Source organism: Dipodomys ordii, unplaced genomic scaffold (genome assembly GCF_000151885.1).
Source record: "Dipodomys ordii isolate 6190 unplaced genomic scaffold, Dord_2.0 Scaffold56, whole genome shotgun sequence".
In the NCBI taxonomy this organism is placed as follows: Eukaryota; Metazoa; Chordata; class Mammalia; order Rodentia; family Heteromyidae; genus Dipodomys; species Dipodomys ordii.
The window spans coordinates 9,915,212-9,931,824 of NW_012267272.1; the positions used below are offsets into that span (position 1 = coordinate 9,915,212).

Here is a 16,613-nt window from a genome sequence, read left to right on the forward strand (position 1 = left end):
GTAACATACATGTGTGTATATATAAGGGCATATACACACATATATGCATATATAAATAAATATAAATATATGGGCATATAAAAAATAAAATTACTTGAATAGTTTTATGTGAAATTAAACAAACATGAATGGTTTAGTCCAGTCTGGCATAAGATCCCTTCCTCTACTGTTTGGTAAGCTTTATCATCTGAGTTGTAACTTAATCCCATCCTATTAGAAGCATCAAAAGGCATTAGCATAATGGATGATCAGGGACTGTTCCTCCCAGCACATCAGAAGCAAGCTTTCCAGAGCACCTTTCTCATGGAGGAAATTCACTATGAAAGCCCTATTACTGCTAATAGGAATACGAAGACTACACTATTAAGCAAAAATGGTCCTTCCTCTGACTGATAGAATGCTAAGACGACAGTAACTGTGGGTGTTTTTCTTGCTCATAAGTCATGGAACTGCTCTCTAGTCACTAATAACCAACTAATGTACAGCGGTTTGGGAGAAAACTGAGCACACACTAGAGGCCGCTAGTGATAAAGAAGTGAATTCTGCATGAGTGAAAGAAGGAAGAGAGCACCACTGAGAACGCGACAGTCAGAGCTTCTAGCCTGAAGCTGCCTGTCTAAAAGCCTGCCTGAACTATTTTTAATAAAAGAATTAAACATAGGAATATTGCATCTTAAAACAAAAAAGTTTTATAAAAATATATTGAACCAAGGGCCTCAGATCCTAGCACTTAAGAGACAAACCTTGTCCTAAGCACCTCAACCACCTGAACTATAACCCACCCAGGAGTGCCACGAAGTTCTAAATTGTTCAATGTAAGCTTGACTTAGTAATATTTCTTTAAGAGAATTTTTCCCTAAGTAGTAAAAAATATGTAAAAAGAATTAAACTATGAACTATCTCAGGACAATTGTGCATCATGAGTAGAATATAAGAGTTTACTTGGGGAAAAATGCAACACTGTTACAGAGAATCTTCTGTTTAACAATACACTTGTGGAAAACTCTGGCAACTTTTTTAAAATTTGGGAGGAATGTTATTATCTCAAACACATGAGAGTTTTCTTTCTCACTTACATTCTGAGAGGTGGCCATTCAAATTTCATTACTGTCAATCGAGATAGTGAAGAATTGAAAACATTTCCTAACTAAGGCATTTTATATGATAAGACAGTAGTATTAAGCTGAGAGAGAGAGAGGAGAGAAGAGAGAGAAAGGAGAGAGATGGAAAGAGAGGGAGAGAGAGAGAGGAGATTCTGAGAAGATGTGGGTCATGGAGATAGCACTGGAAGCCTGAGATGGGATGTAAGAATATGTGTGCAGATCTACTCAGTTTTGTTGCCTCTATCAGTGTGTGCAGAAATTAGACTGGTCTGAGCTGGAAGGAAGTCATATCCCTCTCTAGAAACAAGTATAACCACTAGGAACAAGGACATGAGCAGATGTTCCCTCAGACGTTCAGTTCAGTTGATCATAGGACGCTATCCAAGAAAGCAGGACTGGTGGGACTTCATTCCAAGTACCTAGTGCCAGCTCACCCATGTGCAAGCTTAACTGGTCCTCAGAATACAGTCATGGCTTCCAAGGAAGCCAGACCCACAGCTATGCCTATATTCTCCAGTCTCCCCATTTATCATAGCAGTATTATTGCCATTACCTGACAATTCGTAGAATCCAGAACACATACTGATTTGAACAAAATAAAGGAGATCCCTAACAACACTAGAAGGACAGCTTTCAGTCTCAGAGTCTCCTCTTGAATACAAGTGATCTACTTTTTTCTTTCTTTTTGTGATCTACTTTTTTCTTCATTAACTATTCCACACATGGCAATCCAATCACATTGCTGGGGTTGAGAGGTAAAATTTCAGAGACGTGTAAGCCTTCCTTGAGTTTTCAGGCTGGTGGAAACATGCAATGACATGACTCTAGTGTGTTGTGATAAATATTGATAATGGAAATGTTGGATAAGGATATACTAGAAAAGTAGGTGACAGACTAATGGAGTTAAGAAAGTCTGACAATAACATAACATAAATCCAAGTAACAAAATGTTGTTATTTTATTTAGGATTTTTTTCAACTACTGACTTAGCTGAATATGTGGGAAAATTATATTTATAAAAAAGAACCACCTAACATGGGTGATGATGTTAAGTTAAAACTATTTACCATCTATCAGTTATCACCTGGTCATAGCTGATTAAGTTGAAGTACCCACAGGAACTATTATATAGCATCCTGGTAAAGGATTACTTAAAGCAGTTTTTCCTAACTTGGCTCTGAGAAAATTGCTTGTTGTGAGGAGAGAAATCTGGGAGACATACACATGAGCTAAGTTCTGAAAGTCAAGGTTACAGTATACTAACACTGGAAGAGAGCAGAGAATGCCTTTAGCAACAGTGTGGTATACAAATAGGTATCTCAGGGGGCTGCAGAAAAACATTCCCAGGGAGTTCAGGGGCATTTCCATGACTACCATATTGAAGTGAGGAGACTGGGTCTAACCAGCGCCATCTTGGCCAGGTGGTAGATGACAGGGTATTGGGTTTAACTGGCATCATCTTGCCTTCATGGTGGAGGCAGGGAAGTCCCACCTCCCAGGTGATGGGCTTGCCTGAATTCCTAGAGGCTAGGACTTGGACAATAGGTTATTGGACCTGTCAGTCTTGGGGTGCAACTGCTCAAGCTCCCGGTGACCCTTCCCCCTGACCTGACCCTATGTAGGCCCAGGACCAGCTCAGGCTGGGGGGACATCTGTCTGCTGTGTGCAGTCAATATGGCTCCCACTTCATTGGAACTGATCTGGTTTGTTGGTATTGTTTTCTGCTCTTTCTGTCCTCTCCAGCTCTCATGGTTCAGTTTTCTGAGATTGTTAAGTGCATTCACAGGGCTGCAGGTCTTTGTGATAATGGTCTGTCTGTGGTCGGCCCATATGGAACATCTTGAATGTTCCTCAGGGGTACAGAGCTGGGCATTGGGTTACAGAGTGAGAACTGGAGTCCAGAAGACGGCTTTCTGATTCCTGGGTCATTTCTCTGTCTCTTTTTTTTTTTCCTATGAGGTTATTATGCCAAAGATTCACCTTGTCAGATTTACTATCCCCTCCTGATTCCCTCATAATTTTATCTATCTTTTTCACTTCCTCATTCTTTTGTAGACCCCTGCTGCCATTTCATTGTTAGCTGGGCTTTGGTTTATCAGCTTAACATACCATCTGTAAGCAGGGTAGGCCACAATTTCCTGAATGGCTGCTTTTACTCCTATCCAACCCAACTCTAATTCTAACTTTAGAAAATATTTTAATATTTAAGAATATCAAAATTAAAAAAATTAAACTGGCTCATTAAGAATATTATGAAGAATAATGTGTGATAGTTCACTGAGATCAAACCAGGTTAATTAGTGGGTATTTGTGTTGGAAGATTTGGATTCTAGTCTTCTAGTGATTTCAATATTGTTGTAAGCTATACCTACCTTATTTTGATATAGAGCACTAGGAATTGTTCCTCCTATTCTCATTGTTCTTCCTACCTAAGTGTGGTTTGGAACCTGTTATATGTATAAATATAGGCATAAGGATGTTATTAAGATGGTAAAATATTCCATTATTGTAATCTAAATCCTACTTCATAGCTAAGATTCTTGAATTATTCTTCATCTACATGGCTAAGAAGTTAAACTGAAATCTTTAAGGAAAATAGTTTAAGCAACTGTCACAGAGTCATTGTAATTTGAGTATTTTCCAATAAAATTTATTAACTAGTCCTTGCATGAGTAGAGTTGTAGCTGTCATTTTTTTTTTTTTTTGTCTCCTAACAATGGGAAGACAAGGCTGGCTTAGTTGTATTCCCATCATCTGCTCAAATTCTGGGCTCTATAATGATCTGTCAACAAATAATCCATGCCACTTGGTCCGGAGTTGGAGTTACCTTGCTGGCTCTTGGTCCAATGATACAAACTCCTGATTTTAATGATAAGAAAAGCATGCAGGAAGCATGATATATGTCAACAAGCAGACATCTGTGTGTGCTCACATATATATGAAAAACAGACAGGAACTCACTCACAACGTAAAACTAAACAAAACAAAACACTGGATTTATGGTAGTATGTGAATACTGCAAATGATACTTCTTAGCTCAATGTTCCAATAATCTTTTTAAAGTACACAAATACACTAAAGCACTAAAACAATACAACTGTTTTGAAACATAAAATTAAAAGAGCCACATGGTACTCAAAACTTTTGACAATCTCAGTCTTTCTTGCAAAAATCACTAAAAGGTAATTTATTTTTGAAGACTCCATCCACAGAGCAGGAAGGGAAAAGGGTCTGTCAGAAATATATTTATGGAATAGAATGGCCATATAAAACAATGCCTCTGATTAAATTTGGTTGTAAACCAACTTCCTGAAGCTGCTAAAAATGATCTTGCTCTCAAAATTTATTTGGCATTCATACATGTTCTGACAAACATAGTACTTTCCCATATACACCTCTCCTCTTCTAAGACCCTGATGATTCATAGCTATGCATGGCTAACATTGAGATCTCTGATTTATACCATTTGATAACGAACAGACCAAAATATATGATTAAACTAACCCAATCGATAATTCCAGATAAATATGCCTTCACAATTTGTTGTGTAAGGTTCTTTAATATCAACACGATTGTAAATTCTCTTTTAAATGTGCTAGTCATTTTTACCTTCCATCATTTTGATTCAAAGATCCAATAATGTTGACCTGCTTACAGAACTTGATAATTTGATTGCAAAAATACTTTTTAAATAGAAATTGCCAAAGCAAGTACCTAATCCTAAGGCTAGGCTTCCAGGAAGCAAGCTGAACCGAAGACATTTGGTTTTGCTAAGCCAAATCTGTTATATATATCCTACATACATGGAAGAATATTGAAATTAAATTGATTATGCTCAAAAAAAGATGAAAATAAATTCCAAATAGTAAGAAAACTAGTCACATGAAGACTGAAATAAAGTATTGCATATACTAGAGGTATATTAGAGGTTATTGAGGACACAATTTATGCTCCAATACTTGATACCAACTCATTCTACAACAAATAGATTATTTGTTATTTCATTATAAAAGTCTAGCAGGACCAGGACCAAGCATGATGGTGCTTACCTAAAATAAAACAGCTACTAGGAGGGGGAAACAGGGAGGAGATAAAACTTAAATCCAGACAAATTAAATGAAATTAATTCCAGAAAGAATGTTAGTTAGAATTCTTATCTTAACAAATATGTAAGGAATGGTAGTGAACAACTGTACATTCTGCTACATAGGAGGTACTGGTAGGAAGACTGGTAGAGAAGACTCTATCTGAAAAATAAATAAATCAAAACAAACCAAAAAGGTGGCAGGCTGGAGTTGTCAAGTGGTAGAGTACCTGCCTAGCAATTATGAGTCTAAAAGGCTTGACATCCCAGTCACCAATTGTATACACACGCGCACACACACACACGTGCGCGCGCGCGCACACACACACACACACACACACACACACACACACACACAGCCTCTCATACTTAGCACTGAGGTTCCCAGTACATGTGCTCTCAAAATACCAAAGGATTTGAAAGAAAGTATTTTAGTTTTAAAAGACTTGTTTTGACAGAATTAAAAAAAAAAAAACTAGTGAAAGGCATTCTGGAAATAAGAGTAATATATACTATGAGTGGTTTTAGGCTAACGTGTATAATGAATTTGGATATAATTCATGTCTGGTCCATACATACCAATAAGATACATAATTATTAAACCTTTCTTTAATATCCAATTATTTCCAATAGCTGGTATAATATCTTAGTAGTCCTTGGCTGAAAAATAGCTTAGATTTTGTGACATCTCTGGTAAGATATCAATGCATAATCATTAATTCAATAAATTCTCAGGCACTAGATAGTATGAGGCATATAAATATGGTTAATTATGATTGCTGCCTTCCAGGAGTTCACCAAATCTTGAAGGATATAACACACATCTACACATAGCTAAATCACAAGATAAAATGAGAAAGTAAATAATTACAAAGTATTATGCAAATTTAAAAGGCACTAGATCACTCTAAATTTATAATCTAGTTAAGGATGTAAGTCTTTGCAGCCCTAAATCAATGTAAAATGTGACCCCAACATTGTGATTTAAAAGTAATATTACACTGTAAGAGATGTCAAGTCCAGGATGCTGGAAGGAAAGGGATGCACTCAGAGAGCTCACAGAACATTAGCAGACTACTGGTGCACAAATAGCATGGCTACAAGAAATGCTGTACGTTCCATTAAAGCCACCTGGGACCTGTACAGCACAAGGTCCACAAGCACTCATTGTTCAGAACGGCCAATCAATCAGAACTGATCATGGGTAGTGCTGTGTACAAGGTCTGTCATGAGAAAAGGCCTAGGCCGAGGGAGAGAGGATAAAGAGTGTGGCATGTTTAGAAAACAGTTCTGATTGACTAGAACAAAAGGGGAAGTTAGGCATGCTTAAATGGTATCTTTAAATGTGAAAGTACTACATTTAATTTTTATCCAAGAAAACAAAATTATCCTCTCAAACTAAATGCACACACACACACACACACACACACACACACACACACACACCCCTACTTCACACACTATGGCCTTAATCTCTTATCTACCATTAATATTCTCTGAGTATTTTCTAATACTTCTATTCTGATTTAATTGTCCATTCTCTACGAATGCTTTGTAATAGAATATAGCATACTGAGCTAGAATTTCGAATATTTTTTTATATTCTTCTTCTACACAGTAGACTTCTTTAATTTGGAAACCATGTTTTATTTATATATTCACAGTAATATTTTATTTATATATTCACAGTAATTTATATATTCACTAATTCCATTAAGTAAGGTGTCTAATTATAAAAGGCATTCATTAGCACATAAGTTGAAAGCAGGTAAATGTTGCATTCTTATTCCTGTCTTTGGATTTTTTCTGTATATCATTCCAAAGTTTGGATTTTGTTTTGTGTTATTTTTTTAAAGTTTACCTCAACTTTAAAACAGACTATCATTTACAGAAGTTTAAAATTTGCATTTTAAATAATCACAATGATCAAGCAGGGTGCCAGTGGCTCTTAGCTATTCAGGAGATAAGATTTGAGAACCATGGTTGAAAGCTAGGCAGGGTAAGAAAGTACCCTAGACTCTTATGTCCAATTAACCATAAAAAAACCAGAAGTGGAGCTGTGGCTTGTGACAGACTGTTAGTCTTCTACAAGTACTCCAATACTGGTACCAAAAAAAAAATTACAGCCAGGCACTGGCCTGCTTTCCTAGCCACTCAGGAGGCAGAGACCTGAGGATTGCAGTTCAAAGCCAGCACAGGCAGAAAAGTTCATGAGACTCTTTGCTATCTTCAATAAATTACCCCAAAAGCTGGAAATAGAGCTGTGGCTCAAGTGGTAGAATGATAGCCTTGAGAAAAAGAAGCTCAGGGACAGTGCCCAGGCCCAGAGTTCAACCTCCAGGACCAGCAGAAAGGAAAAAAGAAAAAAAATTACATATATATCTATATATATATATAGATATATATGATCAAAATAAGCTATTGTATATTGGGGATGTATTCCATAGAGTGTTTTGAGTGAGTTATTAATTTTATGGTTTATGGTTGGTTCTTCTTTGCTTTCGTATGATTTTAACACTCTTGGACTTAACTATCTTTTTCTATCTTTACAAATCATTGTGGTGATCATTAATCTACACTAATGTTCAGACTCAGATTTATGTGAATTCCTCCCCAGGTAAACATTTATATAGTAAAAGTTCAACACATAACAATTCAACTATAAAAGTTGAAAAGATAGCAAAGGTTTCCAGTAAAGAAGTGAAATAGTGTTTATCTTCTGGGGAGACAGTGATGGTAGGGATTCTAAGGATTGCTACTGCAGGGCCATTTCCTATTTATTGATGCACTGTACAACTTCCCTGGGCTAAAGACTTTGCATTTGTGTACTTTTCTGTATGGTTGTTTGTTTTTAACATTCCCTCATATAAATGGCCTTAGACCTCAGATATCAGTCAAATATTAACTAAGGCTGAAAGTTCATTAAGATAATCATCAAAATGGAAATAAGATTTATTTCATCATGGGACAAGAGCAACACTGGACTTCCAGTTATTATTTGTCAGCCACACACAAATAACAGCCTTTCAGTATTCTTTTAAAGTGGATAATTTTATACATGCCCAACTAAATGCCATGCCCTTGAAATCGTCACTACGAAACTCAACCTTCGGTGCATGCCAGTCAGAGAAGGCTGAGAACAGTCTCCTCCACAGCAGCCCACCAGAACCTCCTGCCCTGCTGCTCTTCATTCTTTTTCATCTTTGCTGATTCATCTCAGTAGCCTGTGATATTCCGATCAATGAGGCAGGACTTGCTTCACAGATCTGAATATCACCAATGATAAGTTTTACCTTCTTGAAAGAAGTTAGGAGAAGAATGTTAGGAGGCCATCCAAGGCCCTTTTTATTACAGGCTGGTAGAGAGGACACACCTAAGTTTCTGTCAGGAGGAGGAGGAGCTGTAGAACCCAAGGTGGAAGCCCATAAACCTGGCAGTCACCTTAGTGCTTCACCCTGGCTATGAGCAAGACACTAAATTAGCAGCTCAAGAAAAAGTCAAGGCCGAGGTCTCCCATTCTGTATTTTCCTGACCCGGTCTTCACCCTGCCTCAGGTTGATGTACAGATTGAATATATACCACTCAGAACCTGACAGTGCTCAGAGCAGAGGTAAACTATCAAAAAGGTGAACATCATCAGTCAAAAACCATTCTAAACCTTATGGGAAGGGGTGACAGAATAATCAGACATCCATTTAGTAACAAACATGTATATACTAATATTCCTACACAGTTTTCTAAGAAAAAGACAGATTTCATTTATCAAACATATTTATTTGAACAAATGACTAGAGAAAACCGAGTCACATTTTCTACTATTCAAGGAGCAGAAACAACAGGGGGATTCAAAGCATCTCTTTGATACTCAGAAGGAAATAACCAGTAATAGGTAATTTTCTTTTGTTTGTTTTATTCTTCTTCCCTAACACATATCTTATTGCCATTTATTGTTTTTACAATGAAATAAATTGAGCTTTTAGTCAAAGCAGAACTTGATAGATGAAAGTGAGTAGCTTTGAGAATTAAGCCAGATAAAACTTTATGACATTAGCATGGCCTTAAAAACATTACAGAAAGTGAACTTAGTCGTATACAAAAAGATAATCACTGACAAAAAGCATGTAAACTAGTTAAACTGATAAACTCAGGTTGGAGAACAACAGTCCTCAGAAACTAAAATAGGTAGGTAACAAGAACTTCCTAATGAATGGATAGAGTTTCAGTTAAACAAGAGAATAAGCTCTAGAGAGTTGTTGCACAATATTGTTCTTGTTGGTAATAATAATGTGCAGGATACTTAAAATGTGTTAAAAGGGTACTTTTTAAATTTTAATTTTTTATTGGGAAAATACCATACAGAGGAGTTATAATTACATGGGCAAGATAACGAGTACATTTCTTATCAAGCATTGTTGCCTCCTCTTTGTTTCTCCTTCCCATCCCTTCCCATACTCCCTCCACTTCCCTCCACCTATTCCTCCCCCCCCCCACCAAAGTTGTAAAGTTCGTTTTTCCACATAACGACTTGAACTTCTCATTGTTGCAATGGGTTAAAAGGGTACTTTTTAAAATAAAGATTGTGTGGAAATGTTTAATGCATCAGTTACAGGATTCAAACAGAAGGTATGATACATTTTATGGACAAAATTAAGGATTTTGTTATAAAAATTACTGAATAAAATAATATTTACAGATCAAGACATTTAAAGGGTCAATAAATACATGGAATGAGGTCATGAGGGAAAGGCAAATTAACATCCCCAGATTCCAGTTACAAACGTACACATACTATATGATTTCTTTGGTATGAACTTCTAAAACAAAGTAAACAAATGTATGGACGTAGCTGGGCACTGCTGTTCATGCCTGTAATCCTAGCTACTTGGGAAGCCGAGATCTCAAGATCATGGTTTGAAGCCAGCCTGGGCAGGAAAATCCATGAGACTCTTATCACCAATTAATCACCAAAAAATTGGAAGTGAAACTGTGGCTCCAAGTAGTAGAGCACTACCCTTGAGCAAAACAGCTCAGTGCCCATGCCCTAAATGTAAGCCCACAACTGACCAAAAAGTAAAAAAGTAAAATAAAAGTGATGTAAACCAGAAGCTGATGCCCAGGGATAAGATATTAGCTGCCAATGATGATGGTTTTATTAACTTATTATAACTTTTAAAAAGGAACATAAGATAAAACCTAAAGAGGTTTCCATTGACCAAAAAAAAGATGGGACAATTTGCCCATTAAAAGAGTGACACTTGCAATAGACTGAAACTCATATATATGCTAAGAGTTTGTGTCTTTAAAAAAAAGCCATTTGCCTTTTAAGGTGAGTGATTTATTATTTTGAAAGTGGACAACAAGAGAGGTTAAACAAACCTCTCCTATCTAAGCTGTGTTTTCAGGGTCTCATCTTAGACTTTCTGAGCTTCAGAGCATGTCAGCACTGTATTTGCAGTGTGTCAAGTCCTAGCCTGCCTTTCAAATCCATGAATACGCCACAGGCATCTTTATGGCCTCTATCCCAGGTGACTGTCCTACTCCCAATCCCTACACGCTTCCTCCCCACTTCAGCCTCCTCCCTTACGCCGTTATTACGCCTTTCCCTGGTGTATAAACTTGGTGCCTTTTTTGGACGCTGCCTCTGATGGCCCCACAGCTCTGTGTCTCCCCATGAGCACTTGTTGGCTGCTCCTTCCACAAAGTCCAAATTCCTTTCCTTTGGATCTATGAAGGAGTAGAGGCAGATGGCAGCCAAGGCCCAAACTTGGGAGCCCCATGGGTCCTCTGCAGGCTCCCTCCTGGCTTCTGGCTACATGATGAACACATCTAGAGGTATAGAGATGTGACATGACAAGGGGCCTGGTCCTGTCCCAGGCTGAGCATTAGAAAGGTCCCACCTCTGACTCCCCTCAGCTCAGCTCCACCCCTCCACAGACCTGTGCCTCTGTGTCTGCATCGGTCTCTCTTCACTCCTGGCCAAATACATGAGTATTTCATGCTGCCTTCAACTGGAGAAGGTTCTTTAAACATTCATGTTTAGTTGTGTAATTACAGGGCTTTCCTTGTTAGATATGGCTGTTAAAAAATGAATGAGAACAAAGGAAATACTGGTCCACAAACTATGCACTGGCTTTTTAAAACTCATGAATATTCTTTTCCTTTTCCATTGTGAAGCGCTTCTCTTAAAAATACAATTAAAGGGAATTATGTGTAGTCACCTGTATCCAATTAGTTTTACTGGTTGGGGCTTGGGTTTAATGAGATTTATTCTCAGTTTTAAACTCCCCTAGGAGGCAGTTAGTTCCACTCATGTCCCCGTTAGAGACTCTACCTTCACCCCCGCCACCACGTCCCAAGGCACCGGAGGGTGAATCATTGATACAACCAGAAAATCAAGGAAAAGTACATCGTTCCATTGAACTTTATCAAAAATTTTGACAAAAATTGTGAAATGGATCAATGTTTTATAAAGGTTTTTACATGATTAATTATAAATGTGTTTGAAAACATTAAAAGTCCTCCCCCCGCCTGTTTTTTTTAGTGCTGGTCTTGAATCTTGAACTTACAGCCTGGGAAGTATCCCTGAGATTTACTGCACAAGGCTAGTGCTATACAACTTGAGCCGAAGCTCTATTTCTGGCTTTTTGGTGGTTAATTGGAGATAAGTGTCTCTTGAACTTTTCTGTCCCAGGCTGGTTTTGAACCACGATCCTCAGATCTCAGCCTCTTGAATAGCTAGGCTTATGGATATGATCTACTGGCACCTGGCTAAAAAGGCTTATTTTGAAAATAACAATCATAGTAGGAAAATCCTAAAGACATTCACTCCCTAACATCTGCTAATCTTCCTTGTTTCACATGTGAATAAAAGTATTCCATGCTATCTTTCTTATTAGTGCCTAGTCCAACCTTACAATTGTAATTAATGATAATATAAAACAGATGCTGATGGCTTGTGCCTGTAATCTAAGCTAAGTGGGACAGTGAGGATGGGAGGATTACCGTTTCAGACCAGCTTTCAGCCAAACCTGTAAGACTCTATCTCAGTAGAAGAAGCTGGGCATGATGGTTCCTGCCTGCCATCCCACATACAGTGGGAACTGAAAAATAAGACTGTGATCCACGTGTAGCCCTTGGCAATATGTGATACCCTATGTCAATAATAACCAGTGCAACAAAAGGGCTAAATGGCTGGTTCAGTGGTAGACCACCTGCCTACCAGCACAATGCTCTGAGTTCAAGTTCTAATATTGCCAAGGTATTTTAGGTGGATCAATTTAGGAAGCAGTGGGTTAAAATAACATTTCATGATTTGAAGATGCTTATATAAAATATGCACATATTTCACTTATAAGAAATAATGCTCATCACTAGACTCTGCCAGCAAGCAGGCTAGAGACCTGGAATGTGTAGTGTGCCTAACTCACAACATGGCCTCCTACATGCTCAAGGCATTTTTTTACAACATATACTTGGATATTTTTTCACATTGTCCGAGTCATGTCTTAGAGAATATTGTCAGGTGAACTTGCAAAATTACAAAATAAAAGAGCAAAACATAGGTTGTGAATTTAAATAGTCTCCTAGGCTGTCACTATTACAGCACTTTTGATATCACACTCAGTCCCCAGGCATTAGCACATCTGATCTCCAGGGAAACATGCTCTGCTCCTAGGAAGCAAGTCATTGCTTTCAAAGAGCAGCTCGGGTATTAAAAACCTCAAGTTAAACCTTTTGAGGCCACAAAGAAAATGCACGATTTCAAAATACTTACACCTACCGGTAAGGTACATCATAATGTTTTGACTTTGATTTCTATAGCAAGTAGATGATTTCTTAAAACATAAAATATTTCCATATATTTAATAACCCATGTGACAAGATGGAAGGATGTTTTATAATTAGTCTACTTACAGTGCCCTATAAATGTTGGTGCTTTCAAAGGGATCAGACTACAAATATGATCAAACTGAATAAGATTTAAAATCTGCTTTCCTCAAACCCATTCTCTATCTGTAAATAGTCTCTCATGAGAGGATTCACATAGCCAGGCCATAAATAGAGAGAATCATTAAGAGATAAACTATCTCTAAAGTAATTAAGTTAGGGTAAATTACACAGAGCTTTACTCAACACTAATATAAAATCCCACATCTTCAACAGAACATATATTTCTTTTATACGAGACCAGATTTTACTCATTTAAAGTGTCTGAATAACAACTCAAATTACCATTTGAAGTTTTATTGCATCCAATGCTCAAAGTCCTTGCAAATATCAATATTTGATAATGCTACTTAATGAAGCTTCGAAGTAGGAGAATAAGGGTTTTCAGAGTAAGAATAGATGTAACTAATTCTACTAAGAGATTCCAATTAAAGGAAGAATTAATACAACATGGTTCAACATTTATTCCCTCTCACTTTTTTTTGTTTAAGAGTTGAAAAGAAAATTTACAGTATTCATTTAGTAAGAAGACAATAAGACAAAAGAAGTGCTTTGATTAATGGTGCCATGGCTTGTGGCTAAATGAAAACGTACCTCTCTCTCTCGCCTTCAGTGAGATCAAACAATCGGTTGGCACCTCCATCAGCACAGGCTCTTAGAAGAGCTTTGAAGAGAAAGAACACAATCATGTCAATAAAGAAGTCCAGAAGAGTGTTTTGCAAATGATAAATACAAGAAGGCAGTCTCTCAGAAATGAGAACAGTCAAGTCCACCTTACTGGGTTATGACATACACGGATAGTGATATTCTTGCTCACGAGCTGATTCTATAGAACAGGAGACAAGGAAATCAGTAATTACACTACGCTTATTCCCTTTGGGCACTGGTTCAGTTCCTCTGCATCAGCTCAGGAAAACATGGTGCAGAAATAAGCATGTCTATATATTTCCTGGAAAGTGCATTTCCTCCTTCATAACAGGAAGTAGGCCTTAGGCACATGAGGAGGAGGATTCCGTTGTTTAAATTGTGATTCATGATTTTTTACATCATTTGTGATAATGATTTAAACTGTGATTTGTGTACAAGTGGAAAATCATTTAGACATGTTATCCATGTGAAAATGTGTGAAGATGGTTCAGAAAGATCTGAATTGAGGAAATGCCGAGAAAGCAACACCTGCTGCCTTTCCACCTCAGGTTTATATCTCTCGAGGGATTGATTTTGCCCTGGGATTTGACACTTCTAATCACGCATTCAGGAAGTATCCTCAGTCCATGCAATGCTATCTTTGTTCTTGGTGCCGCTTCTGTCACAGAAATGAAAATGCTCTTCTTTATAGAAATGTTCGTAGCATTAGCTCTGACCTCACACTATGAAGTGTAAAATAAACAAATCATACAACTACATGACAGAGTTAAACATTTTCTACATCACAAAAAGGACTAGAAGATCCAGTGATTAAAGTCCATTTTAAGAACGGACTGGTACATTCAGGAATTGACTCTTTGAAACAAAGATTAATGATATAAGTAATTAAAATGGGGAAGAAGAAAGCAAAGGGGGTACTTTTCCTTGTGTATTTGTGTCTTCCTTGGATATCAGATGAATCTGTTATCCAAAAAAGCAGCCAATAACGTATGACTTGTTTCAGGAAATATAAAGTTACAGGTAGCATGTAATTGTTGCCAAAACAAAAATCTGCAACTTCCAGAGAAGGAATTTTCTCCAAATGTCACCAACTCACCAAGGTGGCAAAATTTAGGAAAGCATTTGAAGAAGAAAGACAACTTTTTTCCAGAGCTAGCCACCTCCTGAAACTTACACTGATTTTCCCCCCACAGAACATTTAGGGAAACTTTCTTGTTTGGCTGCAAAGGTATTTAACTTTAAATAATGGGTTAATTAACTAATTTTAACATCATCAGCATATTAATATATTGGCTCCTGATTTCCACTGGTTCACTGATAGTTCCAGAGGGCTGCTGAGAGTCTAACCATTCTGTATCTAATCTGTCTAATCTGTTTAACATCATTGGTTTCTGAACTTCGATGTGTTTCCTAAATGTGCAGAACTTTGTCTTTCTTCAATTTTAGATAATTCTTAGCTATTTTAGCTCAATTGTTTCCTAACTTAAGGTCTCTCTACCCATCACTCTTCAGCAATCAGACAATGAGACAATCTCATTCTGTCCTTCAAATTTCTCATTATTTCATTTCTATTATCTCCTATTTCTTTCTTTTTTTCTTTGCTCCTTTCGCTCATTCTTTCTTCAATGCTACCTACCTTTCAATGTATAAAGTCTCTCTTCAATTACATCTAGTCATCTGACAGTCTTACTGATTTTTTGTAAAAAATAAAAGTGTAATTTGTTTCTTTTTTCAGTCTCAGGGACTGCAGCAGATACTTGCAGCTAATATATTCAGTCTGTCTTTCATTTAAAAAAATTCCCTAATGCTTTCAGAGCAGACTCTTTCTCTTCCTGGGAGGTGTTATGTGGATTTCCACCTCTCACAGACCAAAGCCTTACTACTGACAAGGAAAAGTAACTGCCCCAGGTAGTAGTGAATTCAAAAGAAACAACCTACTCTTTTATGCTACTTCATTTTATGGAACTATAAAAGCATGACATATTTGGCAAATTTAAGAATGTTTATAGTGCAGTTAGCAGTGTTATGCTCAAGAAGTGTTATATTCATATAAAATTTAGTTCCAAATTTTGAAGTTTTAAAGGCAGGAAAATTTTTTAAAGGATATTTAAGGGATAATGTAGATAGAAACAAAAGCCTGATTAAATAATTATACTGAATATTATACATTGTGTTTATCAAATACCAAAATAAGGAACAATAAACATTAGTCTTCTTTTGCTGAAGTAAAACTAAAATCAAAACTCCCGTATTTTCAGTAAAGACAAGCTTAATTTTCATAAAAAATAAAAGACAAAAAAGTAAGAAATTGACGTTGCCAATGATTGACTTTGCCAATCATCACTGGAAGAAGTAGTACCCAAGTTCAGAATTCCATAAACATAGAGAATACACATTTCCTATGTATCAAAACTAAAAAAATAGAAAGTCATCAAATGTATAAAATTAGCATAAAACAACAATCAAATTGAAAAGACTAATTAATAGAGACAGATGGTAAACTCTCAGTAAATCCTCAGAGCATGGAAACAATTCTCTATAGACAAACTTAACAAAAATATGGGATACTCTCTTATAAAAATTGATTCACTGAAGTAATATAAAAACACAAGAAATAGTAGATTTTAGTGGCTAACCACTAATAAATAGAATTTGTCAATATTTTTCATTTTATTGCTTAGCAAAGATCAGTGGGATTTACATTTAAATGTATAAACTACTAGGCTGTAACTCAGGGGCAGAAGGCTTGCCTAGCATAAATATGTAACGGAAGTGATCTCTAGGCAGATGACATAAATATATGTATATATTTATATATGTAGATATATATA

The 16,613-nt window shown here is 36.8% G+C and overlaps 1 protein-coding gene across 1 annotated transcript in view; it reads right to left on the reverse strand.

The window, feature by feature from the left end:
- The window catches only part of Tpk1 (thiamin pyrophosphokinase 1), a 249,457-nt gene that overhangs the window by 155,315 nt on the left and 77,529 nt on the right, over positions 1-16,613 (reverse strand). The window contains exon 3 of the mRNA XM_013021731.1: positions 13,729-13,798. Within this exon, the coding sequence (XP_012877185.1) occupies positions 13,729-13,798 (70 nt within the window). The remainder of the gene's footprint in view (positions 1-13,728; positions 13,799-16,613) is intronic.